The following is a 17,628-nucleotide window of genomic DNA, read 5'->3' as shown; positions in this document are numbered from 1 at the left end:
TACAGATTTTACTAGCACTTCAAATGCGTAGCGGGTCTGTTTTTAATTGTCTTAAAAAGAGCTAAAGGAAGAGGGTGAGGAGGAGAAAGAAGGGGACCGGCGTGGTGGGGGAGAGGCAGCAGTGGGGGCCGGTCACTGCAGCGAAAGGCTGCAGTCTAGGGCTATAGAAGAGGGAAGGAAAGCAGCAGGCCACCAGCAAGCCAGGCTGCTGGAGAGACCAGACAGCACCAGTGGATTTGAAATAAGAGCTCTCATTTGCAAAAAATCAGAGCAGGATGTGACCCCCCCCCACTGCCCTCTTGCTCTCTCTCTCCCAGAGCTGCAAGATGGCAGCGTTTGGCTTCGATGCCACAAATAACCAGGCTGTGTTTCTTGCCCTGGGAAATGCAGGGCCCACCCCCGTACACACGGGAGGAGTGACAGGAAGCACCGTTCCATGTGTGCCTCGGCAGGCACGGGTGTAGTGGGCGGGGAAGCTGGGATGCTGCCAGATGTTCTGTGCTTCCCAGAGCCTGGCTGGCAGATGGCAGGATTCCAAACTGCTGGTTCACTTTGTCCAGGTGGGACCATCATTGCTGCTCCGCTCAGCTGCAACACACCCCTCAGTCCTCTCACTGGCAGCTGCTGTTGGCGTGCCCTAGCCTGCCTCCTCTCCCACACCAGTCACGTCTCTTCCACATGCGGTCCATGCTCCCAGCTGGTAGCAGCCCATCTCTCCCAGTACTCCCGTGTGCTATAGATGGACAGACCGAGGACTGGTCTACACCAAGCCGGTAAGTCGACTGTAGATACACAAGTCTAGCTGTTGGAATTGCGCAGCTAGAATTGACTTATATGCAATCGACTAACCTGGGCATCCTCACAGAGGGAGGTCACTGGGAGAAAACCTCCCACTGATCTCCCTTACTCCAGATGACAGAGAAGTAAAGAGATTGACTGCCATCCCCAGACAGTTCAAGTTCACGCCTCTGTACCAGAAACATGAAATCAAAATCTGCAGGATCCACCCTGACCAGTTCAATCTTCCAAGTAGTCTAGACGTACCCTTAGTCTGAGAGCAGCTCAGGCTGTGTGGAATAGGGGGATTCCCTGAACCCTTCCCCACACAGGCTCCCATGAAAGCAAGAGCAGAGCTTTCCTTTTCCACCTGTGTAGACAGAAAACAGCATCAACTAGAGCTCTGCTCTCTGCCGTGTGTGTCCAGTCCTCAATCTGCATTGTGTTCCTGGCTTCAGCACCAACTATGGGTGTGATCTTGGGAAAGGCATTGAGGCCCGAGTCGTCAAAGGCATTTAGGTGCCTGCCTCACAGTGATTCCAATGAGAGTGAGGCACCAAAATATTTTCAATCGCCCAGGCCACAGGGCCTATTGCAAAGCCTGCTGAAATCAATGGGCTGCAGCAAAGTAAAACATTTTATCATGTACTTAAAACCCATCCTTATTCAGCAGAGCTGTTCAGCACATGCTGCAAAGTGTCATGTAAGTCAATGCTGCAGTGCTTTGCTGAATAAGGTGCACTGCTGAATTAAGAGTCGTTCCATTGACTTCAGTGAGTTTTGCATTAAACCCTTAATCCTTGTGCCTCAGGTTTCTCCCATCTCCAAAATGTGAGTATTCAACCAAAGGGGCCTGTAAAGTAATTAATTAACGAAACAAGGAGATATATGTATCTTGTGGAACTGGAAGGGACCTCAGGAAGTCATCAAGTTCACTCTCCTGCCCTCTATCACCATCATTGGTCCTTTTTTTTTTTTTAAAATCTAACCTTCCCCTGATCTTTCAAAGGGCCCCTCAAGGGCTGAGCTCACAACCCTGGGTTTACATGGCCAATTCACTAACCACTGAGATATCACACATACCCCCATGCAGCTGGTTGCAAAGTGCTTTGAAACTTCATAATGTTATGTCATGTTACAATCTTAGTACTATTGTTTTGAGCGCTACAATGAGTATTTTCAAGAACTAGAAGAAAAGTCCATCAAAACTATGATTATTTTGGCTTTTGATACTAGGTCATTGTGGCACTGGACCAACTGCGCAGCAAAGGGCCAGTATGTTACCGATTCATATTCTGAAATGTGATTAGTGAACTGCTCCAAATTAGAAACTTTTCTACTTCATCCAGATCATGCCCACCACAACGCAGAATTATTTTCCAGAATAATATGGTTTGGTTTCTACTTATAGGACATGATTATTGTGGTTAATGCAATCAGAAATACATTAAATAGAAAATTCTTATTGCATTAATGTTTGCAGCACTCTGCTGTTTTAACCTGTAGCTCAGCCACTGACTCCAGAGATATTATGTAAAAGGCAACTCTCCCTGAAATGACAAGATTGTCTCTTTTTTTTAACGAACTGATGATGACTTTTAAATGAACCAAGGAAGCAGTAATCAAACAGTTGATGAATGTAAATTTATAAGGAAAACATACAGCATGCCTTGCTGTTCACCGAAGAGAATATTAAAATCATGAAACCTGTCTTGCATACAGATCATACCAAAGATGAATAAATGTCAGCTGTACAAATTGAAATAGGTACACAGAGTATATGTTTTCTGACAGTGAAAATTATCACGGACACCACTGCAAAGGACTGGCAAAAGAGGGACAAGAAGTATTTCTCCGAGCTCTGCCACCCGGCTGGCTGACAGCCCCATTGCTGCTAGGGATCCCCCAAGGCTGGAGCTGATGGTGGGGCTCTGCTACACGCCAGCTACTAGCCCCAGGGCTGCCCAGGATTCCTCCTGCTCCAGCAGCTCACTGGAGCTATAGCTGCCAGTGTAGCTGCTTGCCCAAGCTGGCTCCCAGCAATGGGGCTGGCTCGTCCCCCGCCACCCAGCTGGGGATCTCACCTGGGGCTGCAGAGATGCTGGTACAGTGTACAGGCATAAAAAGCACTGATGGGAACAGAGGGATCCCAGGAGCCTGTTCGCATATATATGTGAATGACACGCATCTAGTGGTTTCCTCTGCAATTCCCTTGTTAATTTCAACTCGTGTTAATGTAAGATACGCACAAGTTGAATTCACATAACTCAGAGGGTTACTGTGCTCTTAAGCACATGCCTTGTGCCACTGAAGTTGAGCTAAATATTAAGTGTATACAGGAGTGAGACCATAACAGGCCAAATTTTAACCTCTTCTATATCTGTTATTATCTATTACCACTTTGTGATGTTATTACATCATTTTGCTAACACCAAGGAACCTAAGTCCTGAACCAAGACCGAACTGGGTCATTTAAATACAGAATAAAATACCTTTGCAGGCGATAGGTCTATACAACAGGGTAGAAAACAGTCCAACAAAAACACCTGGTATTCATGCTCATGATGCTCAAACTTTAGATAACCAGAAATATGTTATAAGCCAAATAAAATAATTAGTCTTCAAGGAGAACTTTTCCCTTTCCCATGCCAGTGCTCATGTTTCAGACCTTTAGATGCAGCCCTTTCCTAAACAGAGTGGGCTTTGTTCTTGCTGTTGTTGGAGTTAAAGTACATGTTTTAACTTTTGGTAAATTAAAAGCACTTTAAAGTGGGGATGGAAACTGTATTCGCAACCTCACCTATTTGGCTTGCTGCAGAAAGATTTTAACACGTCAATAATCGGTTTAAAGGTTATGGCTGCACGAGAGGGGTTTTTGCTGACAAAACCTGCAGAGTGCAGATTCTCAAAGCATTCTGTCGACGGTAAGTCAACAGAATGCAGCACTTTTATCGACAGCTGTAGACCGGTTACCACAAGGACAAACGCCTCTGTTGCCAGAGATATGTCAATAGGAAGCAGGTTTGGACATTCCAGGACGCCTTCTGACTACAGACAGAGTTTCCAGGACACTGGGCAGTCCAGTCTGATGTGCTTCAGGCTGGCCATTTTCTGATAGAGTGGCCAAGCAGTTCGGTCACTCTCTGTAGAGAGAGCAGATTGCTCTTGTGATCTGCTTGGCAGTTGTGGTCTGTTGACAAACCCCTGTAATATATAAATATATACATAGCCTCTGTGTCAAAGCTCTTTCTGTTATTGCTGCAGCATCAGTGATGGTGGGAGGTATTTCTCGTAGAACCCTTTTCTACAGCAATATTCTAAAAAGGTATTTCAGAAATGTCTCAGAATCCTCCACAGATTATGTTAAGAGACTTACAACAGTACAGGAGTCTGGTGAAATGTCTGCCGGCCTCTCTTTAGCCCTGGCACAAATGTTCAAGATTTCCATGGAAAGAAGAATGCAGGACAAACCCAACCACACAATGCGTAATGCGTAAATGGCAACACTTCAATGCAATGGAGACAGTTATAAAAAGAAATTCTCCAACCAGTAAGCTTCACAAGTTTCCTAACTTTAAAGACACCCTGATTTTTCATCTCCCTCTGGACAAAATGAAACAAGGAAAGAGAGAACAATATGTTCACCTGTCCAACCTGCAGTAATGGCATAACTGATGTTTCTTACCCAAACGGATCAGGTCAAAGAAAGAAAGAGGATGATAGGGAGTCTGACAGAATCCCTTGCAAAGATATTGATCCACTAACCCTTTTCTGGTAACCATTTCCAAGACATGACCTGACATTAATTAAAATGACTTACACACTGGGCTGGTTTCAAACTCAAATCTTCGACTGAAGCTGCCATACCCCGCTGCTGTGCGCGCCCGGATCTGGAAGATATACACTGATGCTGGCTTCAAGCCATCTGCCGTGATGGTTGTCTCTTTTGATTTGATGATGGTGTAGCTGGTCTCTTGATCCTTTTTCCCCCAAAAATGCAAAAAATCAAGCATTTCAAACAACAAAACTTGCAAAATATAAAGGCTAATTAACACAGTGCCAATAGTAATAGCAACAACCATACCAATATGTTTAGAAAGAACGATGGAGCATGTATTAATGAGACCTTCTGTCCCACAAATACCTATGTGATCACTACATACTGCAAAGACATGGGGTCCAGTTCTCTATTGCCCCTCATATTATTTATCACTTACTCTGGGGTGACAAGGATGTAAAATAAAACTGGTTGGGCATTTTTTTCAACAAAATGTTTTTTTATTGGAAAATGCTGATGTTTTAAAACCAAAGCTTTCTCTGGTCCAGGATGGAATTTCTCATTTTGACGAGGGAAAATATGTGATGTCCATCCCCCAGAATAGCCAACAGCCCAGTGGTTGCGGGACCCACAAAAATACGAATGGGCATATTGGGTCAGACCAGTGGCCCATCTAACCCAAGGTCCTGTCTTCTGACGGTGACCAATGCCAGGTGCCTCAAAGGCAATGAACAGAACCGGGCCATCATCAAATGATCCACCTCCTGTAATCCACCCCCAGCTTCTGACACAGAGGCGAGGGACACTCAGAGCATGGGATTGCCTCTCTGCCCAACTGGGCTACTAGCCATTGATAGACCTATCCATGATCTTATCAAATCTTTTATTTTTGTAACCCTCAGATAGCTATGACCATCACAACACCTCCTGCAAAGAGTTCCATGGGCTGCATGATATTTATTTATTTGCTCCCAAAAGTAGAAGACCTCCAGTGGATCAGAGACTGACCCTTTCTATAGCTTGGTTGTGATAGACAGCAGGGACTTGACCCTGGATCTCCTACAAGCCTGGGAAGTGACCTACCAAAGGGGCTGAGTTTCTCTCTCATTAACGGCTCCTCTCCACACACACAAAATTAAATTTTCTTTCCGATGCAGAATTTCAACAAAAATGGAAACTTGGCCATTATAAATGAAGTCTTAATTCCGGCTTAAAACACCACTGTCTCCACACATAGCAATTTCCATCAACTTTGCTCAAGTGTCAATCACGAGAGGAGGGGGCTGGCCCTCACTTTACGCTGCTCTGGCTGTGCAAAGAGACTGCAAAGTGCGTATCATTTATACATGCACTGCCAAGACAGTGGAAATAAGAATCAGGGCCAAAGTGAAGGGAGATGGAGACACAGTCCTTGAGTCACATGAAGGACATTTTACGTCTTTCTGGTAATATAAAGGCTGTATCTACGCTAGGCAGGTAAGTTGATTGCAGGTACACAATTCTAGCTATGCAATCAACCTATCTGCAATCAACTTACCTGGTCGTCTTCACAGAGGGAGGTCAACGGCAGAGTTTCTCCCATTGACCTCCCTTATTCCTTGTGATATTTAGACAGCCAACCCCACATAGTTTGATTTCATGCATCTCTACCAGGAGTGCAACATCAAACTCCGGAGGATCAGCCCTGACTGGGTTGATCTTCTGGGTAGTCTCGATGTACCCAAAGAGGCCATAAAGTAAGCCCCTTTATATGGCACAGTGTACCTTGCCAGTGGACTTAATGAACATGAAAATCAGGGTCATATCTAGATTTTATTCTTGGTTAGAAATACCAGCCGAAGATCTCAAAACTCAAATACACAAAACCAGACATAGACATCTGCAAACATACGCATTATATACGGGTATAAATACAGCAACGAAGGGTCCTGCGGCACCTTATAGACTAACAGAAAAGTTTTGGTATAAATACACATACTCACTTCTTGTGTGTGGTGAGTACCTTTGAAATGAATGTGCAGAAATAATTCTGCATATAAATAAGTTTTTAGTGTTAATGAGCAGTTTGTGGTCGTCTCTGACTTAACATCAGACTTAAATGTTTGGTAATTACCGCTAGAAATATTTACTGTACTAAACAATCTGCATCTGATCATGTAAATTAAGGGCAACAACACTGAAAACAGGTTGTTTTTCTTTTTTTTTTTTTTAACTACTATATCTCTTTCAATCTCCACGATGGCATTTTAAGATAAGCATGTTATTTCTAGACTGCTTTTTTAAGGTCTGAGCCAACATCTTTTGAAGTTAATGGGTGTCTGTCACAGAATGATCAACGGTTCAAGAAGGTTGGTTGGAAATTTACCTGTGACAGATCAAATGAGTCTGAATGTAATCAAGTGGCTCGAGTTGAGCAAAGAAGGTATGTGTTACTGTGGCTAGCTTAAGAGGGGGAGCACGGCATGCGTAAGGATTGGCTTGGAGGCCTTGCAGCCAATGTTTCCTCTATTTTTTCATCCATGTGTGGAATAATTTTATATGCACCGAGGCATGTGCAGCTGTACACCAGCTGCAGAACACACGCTGCCAGCTGTGGGTGGTTGTGGGCACTCTGCCAATCAGCTGGGCAACAATTAAATCTCTCCTGGGCAGCCACCCAAGAGCACAATTTACAGGGAACACTCCCTGCAGCCTATTTTGGCCAGGGAATAACTTTGTATGGTTGTTACTTTGTGACTCTTACGTTCAGTGAAGACAACCGTGCCTTAAAGGAAGGACTAGACTGACTTTATACACTGTATTAATTTTTCTTGTGTTGAGAGAGAAAGGCCAATGGCCCTGCATTGTCTTTCCACCGACTTTTAAGGGCTTTGGATCAAGCACTCTAGTGATCACCAGAAAACTCCAAACTTAGGTTGCACCATTGTACAATTAAATGGTGGAGAATTTGTCTGCCCCACTAATGAGGCTCGGCTGGACACAAATGAAAAAAAAAAAGCTGTCTTGTTTTCTTTTTGAAAGTTATTTCTCTTAAAAATGCAATTCGAGCTTTCATTTTCTCAAACATGGGAGCATGCTTTCTCAATGTATCGTTGTACAGGGCTGCATGGCAAGAGAATGCAAATTAAGTAAATGACAAATGAGGAGTGCTAAGAATGACATAGCAATTAGCTGAATGCATAGTGGGGGGAATGGGATATGAATATTAGTTCAAATTCAGACTCGCATTTCAATCCAATTACATTCACAGCTCATTTATGTTTGCTATCAGCAAACTTTTGAGTGCATGAGCTTTATTATTCAAAATACTAAGCTTCAACAAAAGCAAAATTTCAAATTAAATTTTCCATTCTATAATTTATACTTAGTTTACATTGTTTAGCTACATGAGAGAGCTGGCTTCTAACACAGCAAGACGGTTAGACCTACATGTAACATGAAGTCTTTGCATACTCCCTCTGAAGCCAATGAGACTACAAACATGAGGAAAGTTAGGCACATGCTGAAGCAGAGTGTAGATTCAGTGTCCCAACTGCATAACAGAAACAATATCACATGACTTATGGAAGTGGCCAAGACAGTACAAATTACAAATAGACCCAAGAGCCAATGGCCAATCCCTGTGAGCTGAGCAACAGAAAGTCAAGTGCTGCACAGCAGAGTGCCCACAGTGGTCCTTAGCTGGCACTGGGTATTTCGACTGGTGGTGAGAATCTGCACATGCATTGGTGCACATAACAAAATTATTCCACACCTGGATGGGAAAAAATAGAGGGAACTCTGATAGCCATTCATGAACAATTTGCAGAACAAAAACAATGAGAAAATCATTTGAGAGTAGTATGGATGAAAATGTTGTGATCTTTCTGAAAACTACTTCCATGAACACTAAATATTTTTCATTGTTAATTATGGGCTCTTCACTAGTAGTAACAACAGTAGACTAAAATAGCAAAGATAATCTACCTCAGCCAACTGAAAGGCAAAGGCAAAACATACCACAGCATAACATTGGTAAGTAATATTACAAAAGAATTAATGATTGTTTATTTCAAGCACAGAAAAATCTTAGCTCCTTGCTTCATATCTCATCCCAGCCTCACCATTTTTAATGCCAAGGAAAATTCCATTTCAATCAACATGTCAGAAAGAATGGAGGACCCATCAAATGGGTCATGCACATATCAAAGCCCTTCACTACTGGGGCTAAGAAGGGGAGGGATTCTTCAGAGCAAAAAGAAACTTTCCTGAGACTACACTGAAATCAAAAGATAATTGATCATCCAAATGCCTTCTCCTTCTGCAATGTCATTGTTATTTGGACTTACTAGAGAGGTGGCATTGGGTCCTATCCTGAATTAAGCCCTCTGTGGGCAAACTCTTTATCGGGGTTCTAAAGAGATCTAGATAAATACGTGGAGGATAGGTCCATTGCTGGCAATTAGCCAGGATGGGTGGGAATGGTGGCCTGCGCCGCTGCTGGCCTGAAGCTGGGAAGGGGCAACAAGGGATGGATCACCTGATGATCACTTGTTCTGTTCTTTCCCTCTGGGGCATCCGGTATTGGCCACTGAGGGAAGACAGGACAGTGGGCTAGATGGACCTTTGGTCTGACCCAGTGTGGCCATCCTTATGCCCCATCCACATGCTCTCTGGGACAGACATCATCACAAAGGAATGGGAAGAGCTAGAGCTGCATTGGACCATCCCTGGTAGCCCTGGGAAGCTGAGATACGATCCCTCCCTAAGGTTTCCCCCTAGCATGTGACAGCCCTGCTCTGGTCCAGAGTAGGGCTATAGCCTGCAGTAAAATCCAGTCCCGTGCTACGACTGCCCAGTGCATGCCTGATAAAATAATCCAGCACAAAGGGACGCACCTGAGCCAACATAAGGAAAAATTAAACTCAGGGTCAGATTTTCAAAAGGTTTGAGCATCCAGCAGCTCCCTTGGAGAACAACTGGGTAGTGAATGAAAATGGGACCCCCTTTGTGTAAGCGGAGTGTGTTAAAATTTCTGTCCCAGAGAGATTCTTCGGAGAGAGAGGCAGGGAATGATAAAAAGGGGATTTATTTATATTAAAACCACAACTTTCAGTGTAAGTACATTTTGGCATTTAAACTACGTTGCAGCTTGTGAACTAACCGCTTTATTTTCTATGCAATGTGTTCGTGCCTGGTTATCATTCAGAATAAATGGTGGCTCCCACTGTCTATGGGCTCCACTGATTTAAACTTTTTTTGCCAAAAGGGAGCAAAATTACATTCCGCTAAGGAATTTCAAAGATAAAGTCGGCAACAGTTGCAGGAAGGGCTTGTCTGGGTGACAGTTAAGTTCTAAGCACCCTAACCAGCTTGTGGCTGGTGCTGTGGTGCCTATATACTTAGGAGGCCTTGGCTTGACTGTTCCTGAGTGTTTCAGGGATATCCATGGGGGGGTGGAAAGAGGAGAGAACAGTTGTGCAGCTGACTGTACTGGGCTCTTTCTTAACATTGTATTGATGCTGTGGACAATGGCCACACAGCTGGTGCGCTGGAGAACAATCACTGAATGGGTTAAAGGACAACCTTCTTGTTTTCACTATTCTCTAAACACAGCTTTTCGCATTCTTCCTGTGTAATTTACGCAATTTGAGAAATATTATCACAATTGCACGGCTTTTCTTGTATGAGACTTGCCCAGTGGTATTTCATTTTTACATTCAATTTCACTAACTATCCAAAATCAGCAGCAGGCTTACAGATTACGTATAGGGCTCCAATAACAAATCAAATCTCTTCTAAGGGAATAAGGACCCAATCCTGCACAGAACTGAATAGGGCGGGTCTACATTTTTCTGTTCAAATTGTTTTCAGCAGAAAACTGGGCTTTCAGCTGAAGTTACTTTTTGGTGACATGGGCTTTCTGTTGAAAGTTTTGATTTTTCATTAAAAAAAATGTCCCCAACAAACAAACAAAAATCAGTTGAAAACATCCATATTTTTCTTTGCCTATTTTCCAGAGTGTCTCATGGGAGTTGTAGTTTGCTTTCTTCTTATCCCCTATTCTTCTCTTTGGGCTAAGTTTCCCAACAGACTTTTTCTCCCATGATTCATCATGGCAAGGACTTCCCTTGATGCATCAGCGGGGAGACATTTTTGCTTTGCTGGAGATGCAGTCTGACCAAGGAACCTGGCCTACAGAAGAGAATGGGAGAGTGACGAACCTAAACTAGAACTCCTCAAAATACTGAAGTGGCATTTCAGAATCAAACTATTTCTGTTTTAGATCTTTTCACTAAACACAAGAGATTTTCCATGGGGGCAAAAGCCTTCCCTCATTTTCCAACCAGCCCTGCAGCCATGCAGCCTCAGAATGTGTTGACATTACAGGGAATTGAGGACATTCAGCACTTCATGCACGTTTGATGTGTGGACTAATCAAATATATACAAATGCTGGAAACCTGTTAAACACTTGTTCATGTGATGGCCAAAAGTAATTGGATAGGTCAAGCCAGGTGAGCGGGATGATGAAAGAGATGGTTGTCACGCCCATAAAATAGCACTTTCCACCAGCGGACCTCAAAGTGCTTTCCAGAGGAGGGCAGTATTACCTTCCCCTTTTTACAAATGGGGGAACTGAAGCACAGACAGGGAAGGTGATCAGTTCAAGATCAACCAGAAGGCCAATAGCAGAGCCAGAAAAAAAAACGCTCACAGCTCTGGAGTACCAGACAAGGGCAGGATCCATTAGGCTACCCAATACTTCTGGGAGCCCAAACCTACTGGTGGGCTGACTGATTAAAGAACATGTTTCCCTGAAACCCGATTCTGCCCATCTAACCTCTCCTTCTGCTCCTCTTCTTCCTCACAGAATCCATCCTTATTCCCTTGCCAGTAGTACTGGCTGCTTTCCTCCCCACTAGGCTAACTTGTCATTTCTACATCCCATTTGTCCCCAACCATTTAAAAATTGTGAGCAGTGAAGAACTAAAGTCAAAAGAATCAGATGTCCAATTTGACTCAACGCTGACAAGTTCACATGCTCATTTGAAGTTTATCCAAATTCTTTGTGTTTAGAAAACTGGGTTAGGAGTTACACCAAATCCAGCTTTTCTATGAGGTACATCCTGCTCCAGCCAGGTAAAAGGAAGCATCAGCGAAGGGGCTTATGGGGGCCCAGAGGCACTGGATCAAGAGAACTATGCAAAAGAAAACAAACATTCCAAACTTTTTGGAAAGCGCAAAAAGGTTTCAGCTGGGGATTTGGCAGACACTGAGGAGGCACTGACTTTCTCCAAATGAATGCACATGTCCTGAATGAAATGGAAAGTCGTCCCAGTTCTTAGCACTTTTGAAACACTGTTCATTTTGAAGATCCAGAGTTAAAAGTTCACCCTCGGATATAGGGCGGCAACTCCAGCTGAAGTCAATGAGAGGTGCATTGTCTAAGTGTCTTGGGCCAGGTGCTGATGTCCCTACTCAGGGCCATTGGTGCAATGGTACATCCCATTTGCCTAGATGCCCCAGGACACACACACACACACACACACACTGCAAAAGATAGTCTCTGCCTGAAAGACAAATAAACAAGACAGATGAAATGAGGGACAGAAAAAAGAGGAAAAGGACAAGAAAAGGACTTGCCACAGGTCAATCCTCTGTCCTTACTGTAATAAACCTATGGACTTCAGCCACTGGCAGTCAATTGGTACAGGGGCTGTCCTCTTGTTCTGACTTTTTACCATTCCTCCCACAAGGGGATCCTGGTCCAGGACCACAGTTCCTACACTCTACCATCATGCACTTAAATACAGCCTGAACTTCTCTAGTCCAGCACACTCTGGTCCAGCATGATTTTAGTTAGCCAAATGTCCACTTGTCGTAGGTGTGGCCAAGTTTCCTGGGGTCCCATAAAGTTTGTTTCCAGCCACCAGTCCTGGCTCTCAGTGTTCTGTGCTGTTATTTAGTTCTAATTTGCCCCACATATCTTCTGAGAGCCCAGCAAGCAGTGGAAACATTGGTAAATCTGCTAGACAATACTGACCTTCTGTGATTCAGCAAATTCTTTGATTCTGCACCCACTGGATCATGAAGGTGCCAGATTAGAGAGGTTCAACCAGTAGTAACCACCACCACTTATGAGAAAGATACAACAAGAACATTGGCATGGCCCAGCCAGCATTTTGATGTGCACTGAAATAAATGCCAGCTGATCCTTAAAACCAATGCTTTGGTGCACAATGAGAAGACTAGGGATTGCCCGATGCTCTGAGTGAGGAGACAGATGCTAGGTCCCAATCTCCTTTGATTCATAACAAATTAGTAGTGTTTAATTTAATGTGATAAGCCTGAAGATGAAACTGACACTTGGTTTTAATGTATTTGTTCAACAGAAGTGGAACGCTAATGGAAAACAACACATGCATTTCAACTCTTCCTAATCATTTGCTGCCGAATCAATCTGACATTGATTTACACATAACATTGCTTCAGTCCCTTCCCCACATAGGATAATTACAGTTAAACAAGAAGGACAGCAAAGAGCAGGTACTCAGGATGCTTTGCAATCAGCCAGTCACACCTTTTCAAAATATTTGATTTCATACTCCAGGATGATCCCGTTGGGTCGATCCGGCTCCTGCCAGGAAAGGGAGATGCTATTTTTAGCAATCTTTCCTTTTTTCACAATACTGATGGGAGATGGGGCTGCAAGACAGGAGAAAAACAGAAGAAGAGGCTGGTTAGTGGGACAGTATCTTATTCCCTAAATTAAATTCAACATTGCAATCTACTAATAGATGTAACCCACTGATGTAAATCAGCACAACGTGCATGGACTTCCATGTGGATTTGCTTTTGCTGAGGATCTGTTCCTGTGACCTCAATGGAGCTATGTGATTTTCACTGGGGAAGGCTCTAATCCCATTGATCGTGTCTGATGAATTCTGACCTGAGGTCTCAGTCCACCTGCTGTTACTGGAAAGGTCACTTCTGAAGAATTTGTACCTGATCATTTACATAAGGTTTTAAACCAAGAGATTCTGATCACATTTAAAAAGGGCCAGGGCCACTTTTAAATAAGAGTCACATCCCTACCTGGCATGATTTGGCATCGCTCCATTGAAGTCACTGGCGTTACCCTGATTTTTAGCAGCTGAAGATCTGGGTCCAAACCCACCACTGTAAGAGGAACCTAATTCAGCACCATAGGCACTAGAATGAGTGGGTATTGCCACACCTCCTGGCTTGCAGTGGCTTCCATTATACATAGTTTGGGTCAGTATATTTCAACCCTCTCACGGTACGAATGGTTCCCTGCCCCACACCCACTCCATTCAGCACAATGCTCAGCTGTAAACAGCAGCACCAGTCCCCCCCGCCCCCCCAAACCCACAGCCGGCTCCTGGGGCCAAGGAGGTTACATCCTGCATGCTTCCTGTCACGGCAAAGGTGCTGCCTGTCCAACGTGTTGCATCGCTCAGAAGGGGCTCTCAGGCCTGCTCCGCTGCCTCAAGTGGGGCTGTGATGCACGTCTCTGTTCGCCTCCATTGCTTGTCTGTGTCAGTGAAGCCAGAGAGGGCACAATGCAAGACTCCCAGCCACATCTTTCTTAGAGGAAGGGCAGGAAGAAGGCAGCTGATGCTCACAGAGTGGCAGATCAGATGGGAAAGGGAAGGAGATCTGGTTGGAAGCATTAGGGATAACTAAGAAGTGGAGACCATCTGCCAAGCTCAGAGGCTGGGTAAAGCAGGGCAGCAGGGAGTTTCCAAATTCAACGTTTTCTAAAAGCAAAGAAAAACAGCGGACAAGCAGCTGTAGCAATGGGCACGATCCTGAGCAGGAAGGCCAGTGGTAAGAGGGAGTCAGAAGTGACAGACTGGGAACACGAGCCGAGGAGTCTGTGAGAGTGGAAGAGTTCTGCTGGATGGCTGGGACGATGGCGGGGTTGGGGGAGGAGAGAAAAAGTTGGTAGTAGGGCAAGTTCAATGTAGGGATGGCATTTCTGCAAGAGCCACCTGCCAGTGGGGAACTGGGACTGGGGGCAGCAAGCACTGGGGGCAGATAGGAGTCATCCATGTGGTTCAGCGCAGAGAGCGGGTCAAGATTTTCTTCCACCCACTGGGGCCAGTGAAATACTTTAAAAAAATCAGCCATTGTTTGGAGTTTATTTTGCTTTCAACTGCACAGGTGGATCGAAAGTCAGCACGGTGGAATAATGCCTTGTTTTTCCCCATGCCTGATGCTATCTGAAGCCAGGGAATACCTTTCCCCATCACTTGCTCTACGTAACTAACCTCACACTCATCTCCACCCAATCAGAGTCTGCTTTATTGTCATGTGCGTAAGGAGGCAGCCTGTTCTCTGGCTTTGGGGTGGGTGTGCACTGCTGGATTCTCTAAGTTCTACTGCTTCTTGGATTCTCCTCCTGGTTAAATTCGCCTCCAGAGGGGACCTCCCAGGCGCTCTGTCCGAAAGAGCTCCATAAATAATTGGCAAACTTTGGGGTGGCCTAAGGAATGCACTCGGGTCTCCTCTTTGCTGAAGGGCTAGATCACGCTAATCCTTCTAGCTTTGCTTGAGCGAGCGCAGCCCTACCCAGATTAACACCCAAGCAGCACAGTGACCGTGCAAGTAGCCCAGAGCGGCAGAGTTGCCTCTGCAGGACTAGTTTGAGCACAGAAGCTGCAACCCACCCCTGCAAAGGGGCCAGGAATGTTGAGTTTGAAGTGTCCCTTCAGCCAAGCTGGAGATTCATGTGTGAGGATGGGAGTCAGGTTAGCAGCAATGGGCAAGTTAACACTGCAGTGAAGATAAACCTGGGAATAGCAACAGCGCCACATGCTAGGCTGGGAAGCAAGGTAAGGAGGTGGAGTCAGATTGCTGGGTGCTCTCCAACCCCTTTGGACTGCCCTGGCTGCTGTCACCTCAGGGCTGCAGGAAATGGTGTTGGCATTCAGTAGGTCATGTGACTGACTTTTGGGTGTGCCAGCCTGTGCCGCAATAGAAAACCCCGCTGCAGCAAATCTGAGCCTGCATCCTCTGACGTGCGCTCCCAGGTCACAGGCTGCAGAACTGTAGAATGCTGCAGTGGTAGCCGGGTGGGGGGGCGGGGGGGCTCAGGCTGCAGCCTGGGCTCTGAGACCCCGTCCCCACTCCCCACGCCCAACCTCTACACTGCTGTTTCATCCAGCAGCCTGAGTCCTGTGTGCCTGAGACAGCTGACCTGGGCTCCCAGACTCATGCTCATCTCCTCGCAGAAAGAGCTGGTACAGTCACTGTTGCACACTGGTTAAAATAGACCCATCTGCTGCTCCAAGGCAGCTAAATGTCTGTGCTGGATACAACAGCTGCCATTACCACCTTTACTGGTTCCTCATTTTTCTAATTAACATTGCCGTAGCAATGCCATGGAGGCTGCAGTGACATTCATTCCTTGCAAATGGAAGCGGTGAGGATTTTAATGGTGGCTCCCTGGCAGCAAGCCCAGCCTACAGTTTGCATACTGAACTTTGCGCTGGCCTTTGGGAAGCTGCCGAATTAAAGGAGCTGTATAATTTTACTATTCAGCCTTCCCTGACTATCTGCTGTCTTTACAGCTCACATTTGCATTGCAAATGCTTCATTTGATGGTTCATTTTCAAAGTAACGCTTTTTCCAACTGCTGCCAGCTCCCCTGCAGAATGGCCTAGGGAAAATAAAACATGGGGCATTTATCGCTTCCCCAGGTCTCTAGTGTGCCTGTGCGGAGCTGTCCGCGTGACTGGGGCCACAGCAACTTCCATGAAACGATGACAGAAATTCAGAAGGAAGCCAGGACGGAGATTGATGTTCCACAAGACAAATAGTGCCAGTGGTTTTTAACTCGACAGAAAATCCCACAGATCTAAAAGTAACAATGAGGAACAGTGAGAACATCGGGACAACAGGCATCTGTCTGCATACCAACACGAACTCCATTACCACAGCACGTGAGCACCTAACAGACTATGCATTTAGCCTCCGAACACCCCTGTCTTTGTGTGTGGTATTCTTAGATGACCCTTTTCTCATTTCACCCAGCTGGGCATATCTCACACGAAGACTAACGGACTTGCCCAAGGTCACGTAAAAAGCTGATGGCAGGAAAAGGAGCTGAATCTACCCTTCTGGCTTCACCTGAAACTACCCATGCTCCCATCCTCTCTCTTGTTGCTGAAGTTGTGTTTTCTTTCTCCTCCACCCCACAAATAAACAGCTTTTGGTGTACAAATGAGAATCCGCACGTCAAACATATCAAAACCTCCAAAATCCTCTCCCGATGTGTGTATGACAAGAGGACATGATGTGTTCAACACGTGTGTATGTGACATGTGAGTGACTGCTGGAGGAAAATATTAACCAAAAGAGAGGAAGAGAAATGATGAATTCTTGCACAATAGGAAGAAGCTGCTCATGGTCCATGTGAAATTGATAGCTTAGGGAGGCCAGCTTGTCTCATGCCCATTGAAGAGCTGGTCACATGCCATACAACCAACATCTCTCTTTGGGAAATGGTCTGTCTGGAAACAACTGGGCCAAAACATAATTCCTTCTTTTCTTTTCTTGACCTCTCTCCAGATCTGGAGATCTACGGTCAGAAGTGCAGTCTCCAAGGGCATCAGGTGTAACCCAGGTGATCTTTAAGAGACTGCAAATTTTGTGATGGGTTTATGTCACCTTTTGCTGCTTTTCACTTTCAAAGTTAGCTTCACACAAATGGCAGCCATAGGATGTATGTTTGAAAATAAAAGAGAGAGATTTTGTAATTTGTCTAAGAGATTTAAGAGATTAAAATAATGGAACTTGTGCTCTTCAAACCCATCAACACTTTGGGAAATCTCCAGGATTTTAAAGGCAGTCCAATGCTGGCACAAAACTCCAGTCCAGCAACCTCCTTGCCGAGACAGAAAATGTACCATTCCTGCTCCAATCACCAAGAAAAATAAACAGTGCATTGATGGGCATGGCCACATTACTAATGAGATGCAGGGGGCAAGTTGATAACATGCTCAATTCCAATCCTAGAAGCTGTCTGTTTGAGTCTCGTGCAAGGTCACACTGAAAGGCTGCCAG

General features: G+C 45.0%; 1 protein-coding gene across 9 annotated transcripts in view; it reads right to left on the bottom strand.

The window, feature by feature from the left end:
• Nucleotides 1-17,628, bottom strand: part of EPHA5 (EPH receptor A5) — a 313,288-nt gene that overhangs the window by 68,992 nt on the left and 226,668 nt on the right. For all 9 annotated transcript variants that reach the window (XM_074993896.1, XM_074993897.1, XM_074993899.1 and 6 more), the window contains 2 exons: nt 13,118-13,242; nt 4,598-4,757 (listed from right to left, as the gene is read on the bottom strand). In XM_074993896.1, the coding sequence (XP_074849997.1) occupies nt 4,598-4,757; nt 13,118-13,242 (285 nt within the window). The remainder of the gene's footprint in view (nt 1-4,597; nt 4,758-13,117; nt 13,243-17,628) is intronic.

Source organism: Carettochelys insculpta, chromosome 4 (genome assembly GCF_033958435.1).
Source record: "Carettochelys insculpta isolate YL-2023 chromosome 4, ASM3395843v1, whole genome shotgun sequence".
Taxonomy (NCBI): domain Eukaryota; kingdom Metazoa; phylum Chordata; order Testudines; family Carettochelyidae; genus Carettochelys; species Carettochelys insculpta.
The sequence above is the reverse complement of the archived record's forward strand: the minus strand, read 5'-3'. Positions and strand labels throughout refer to the sequence as shown.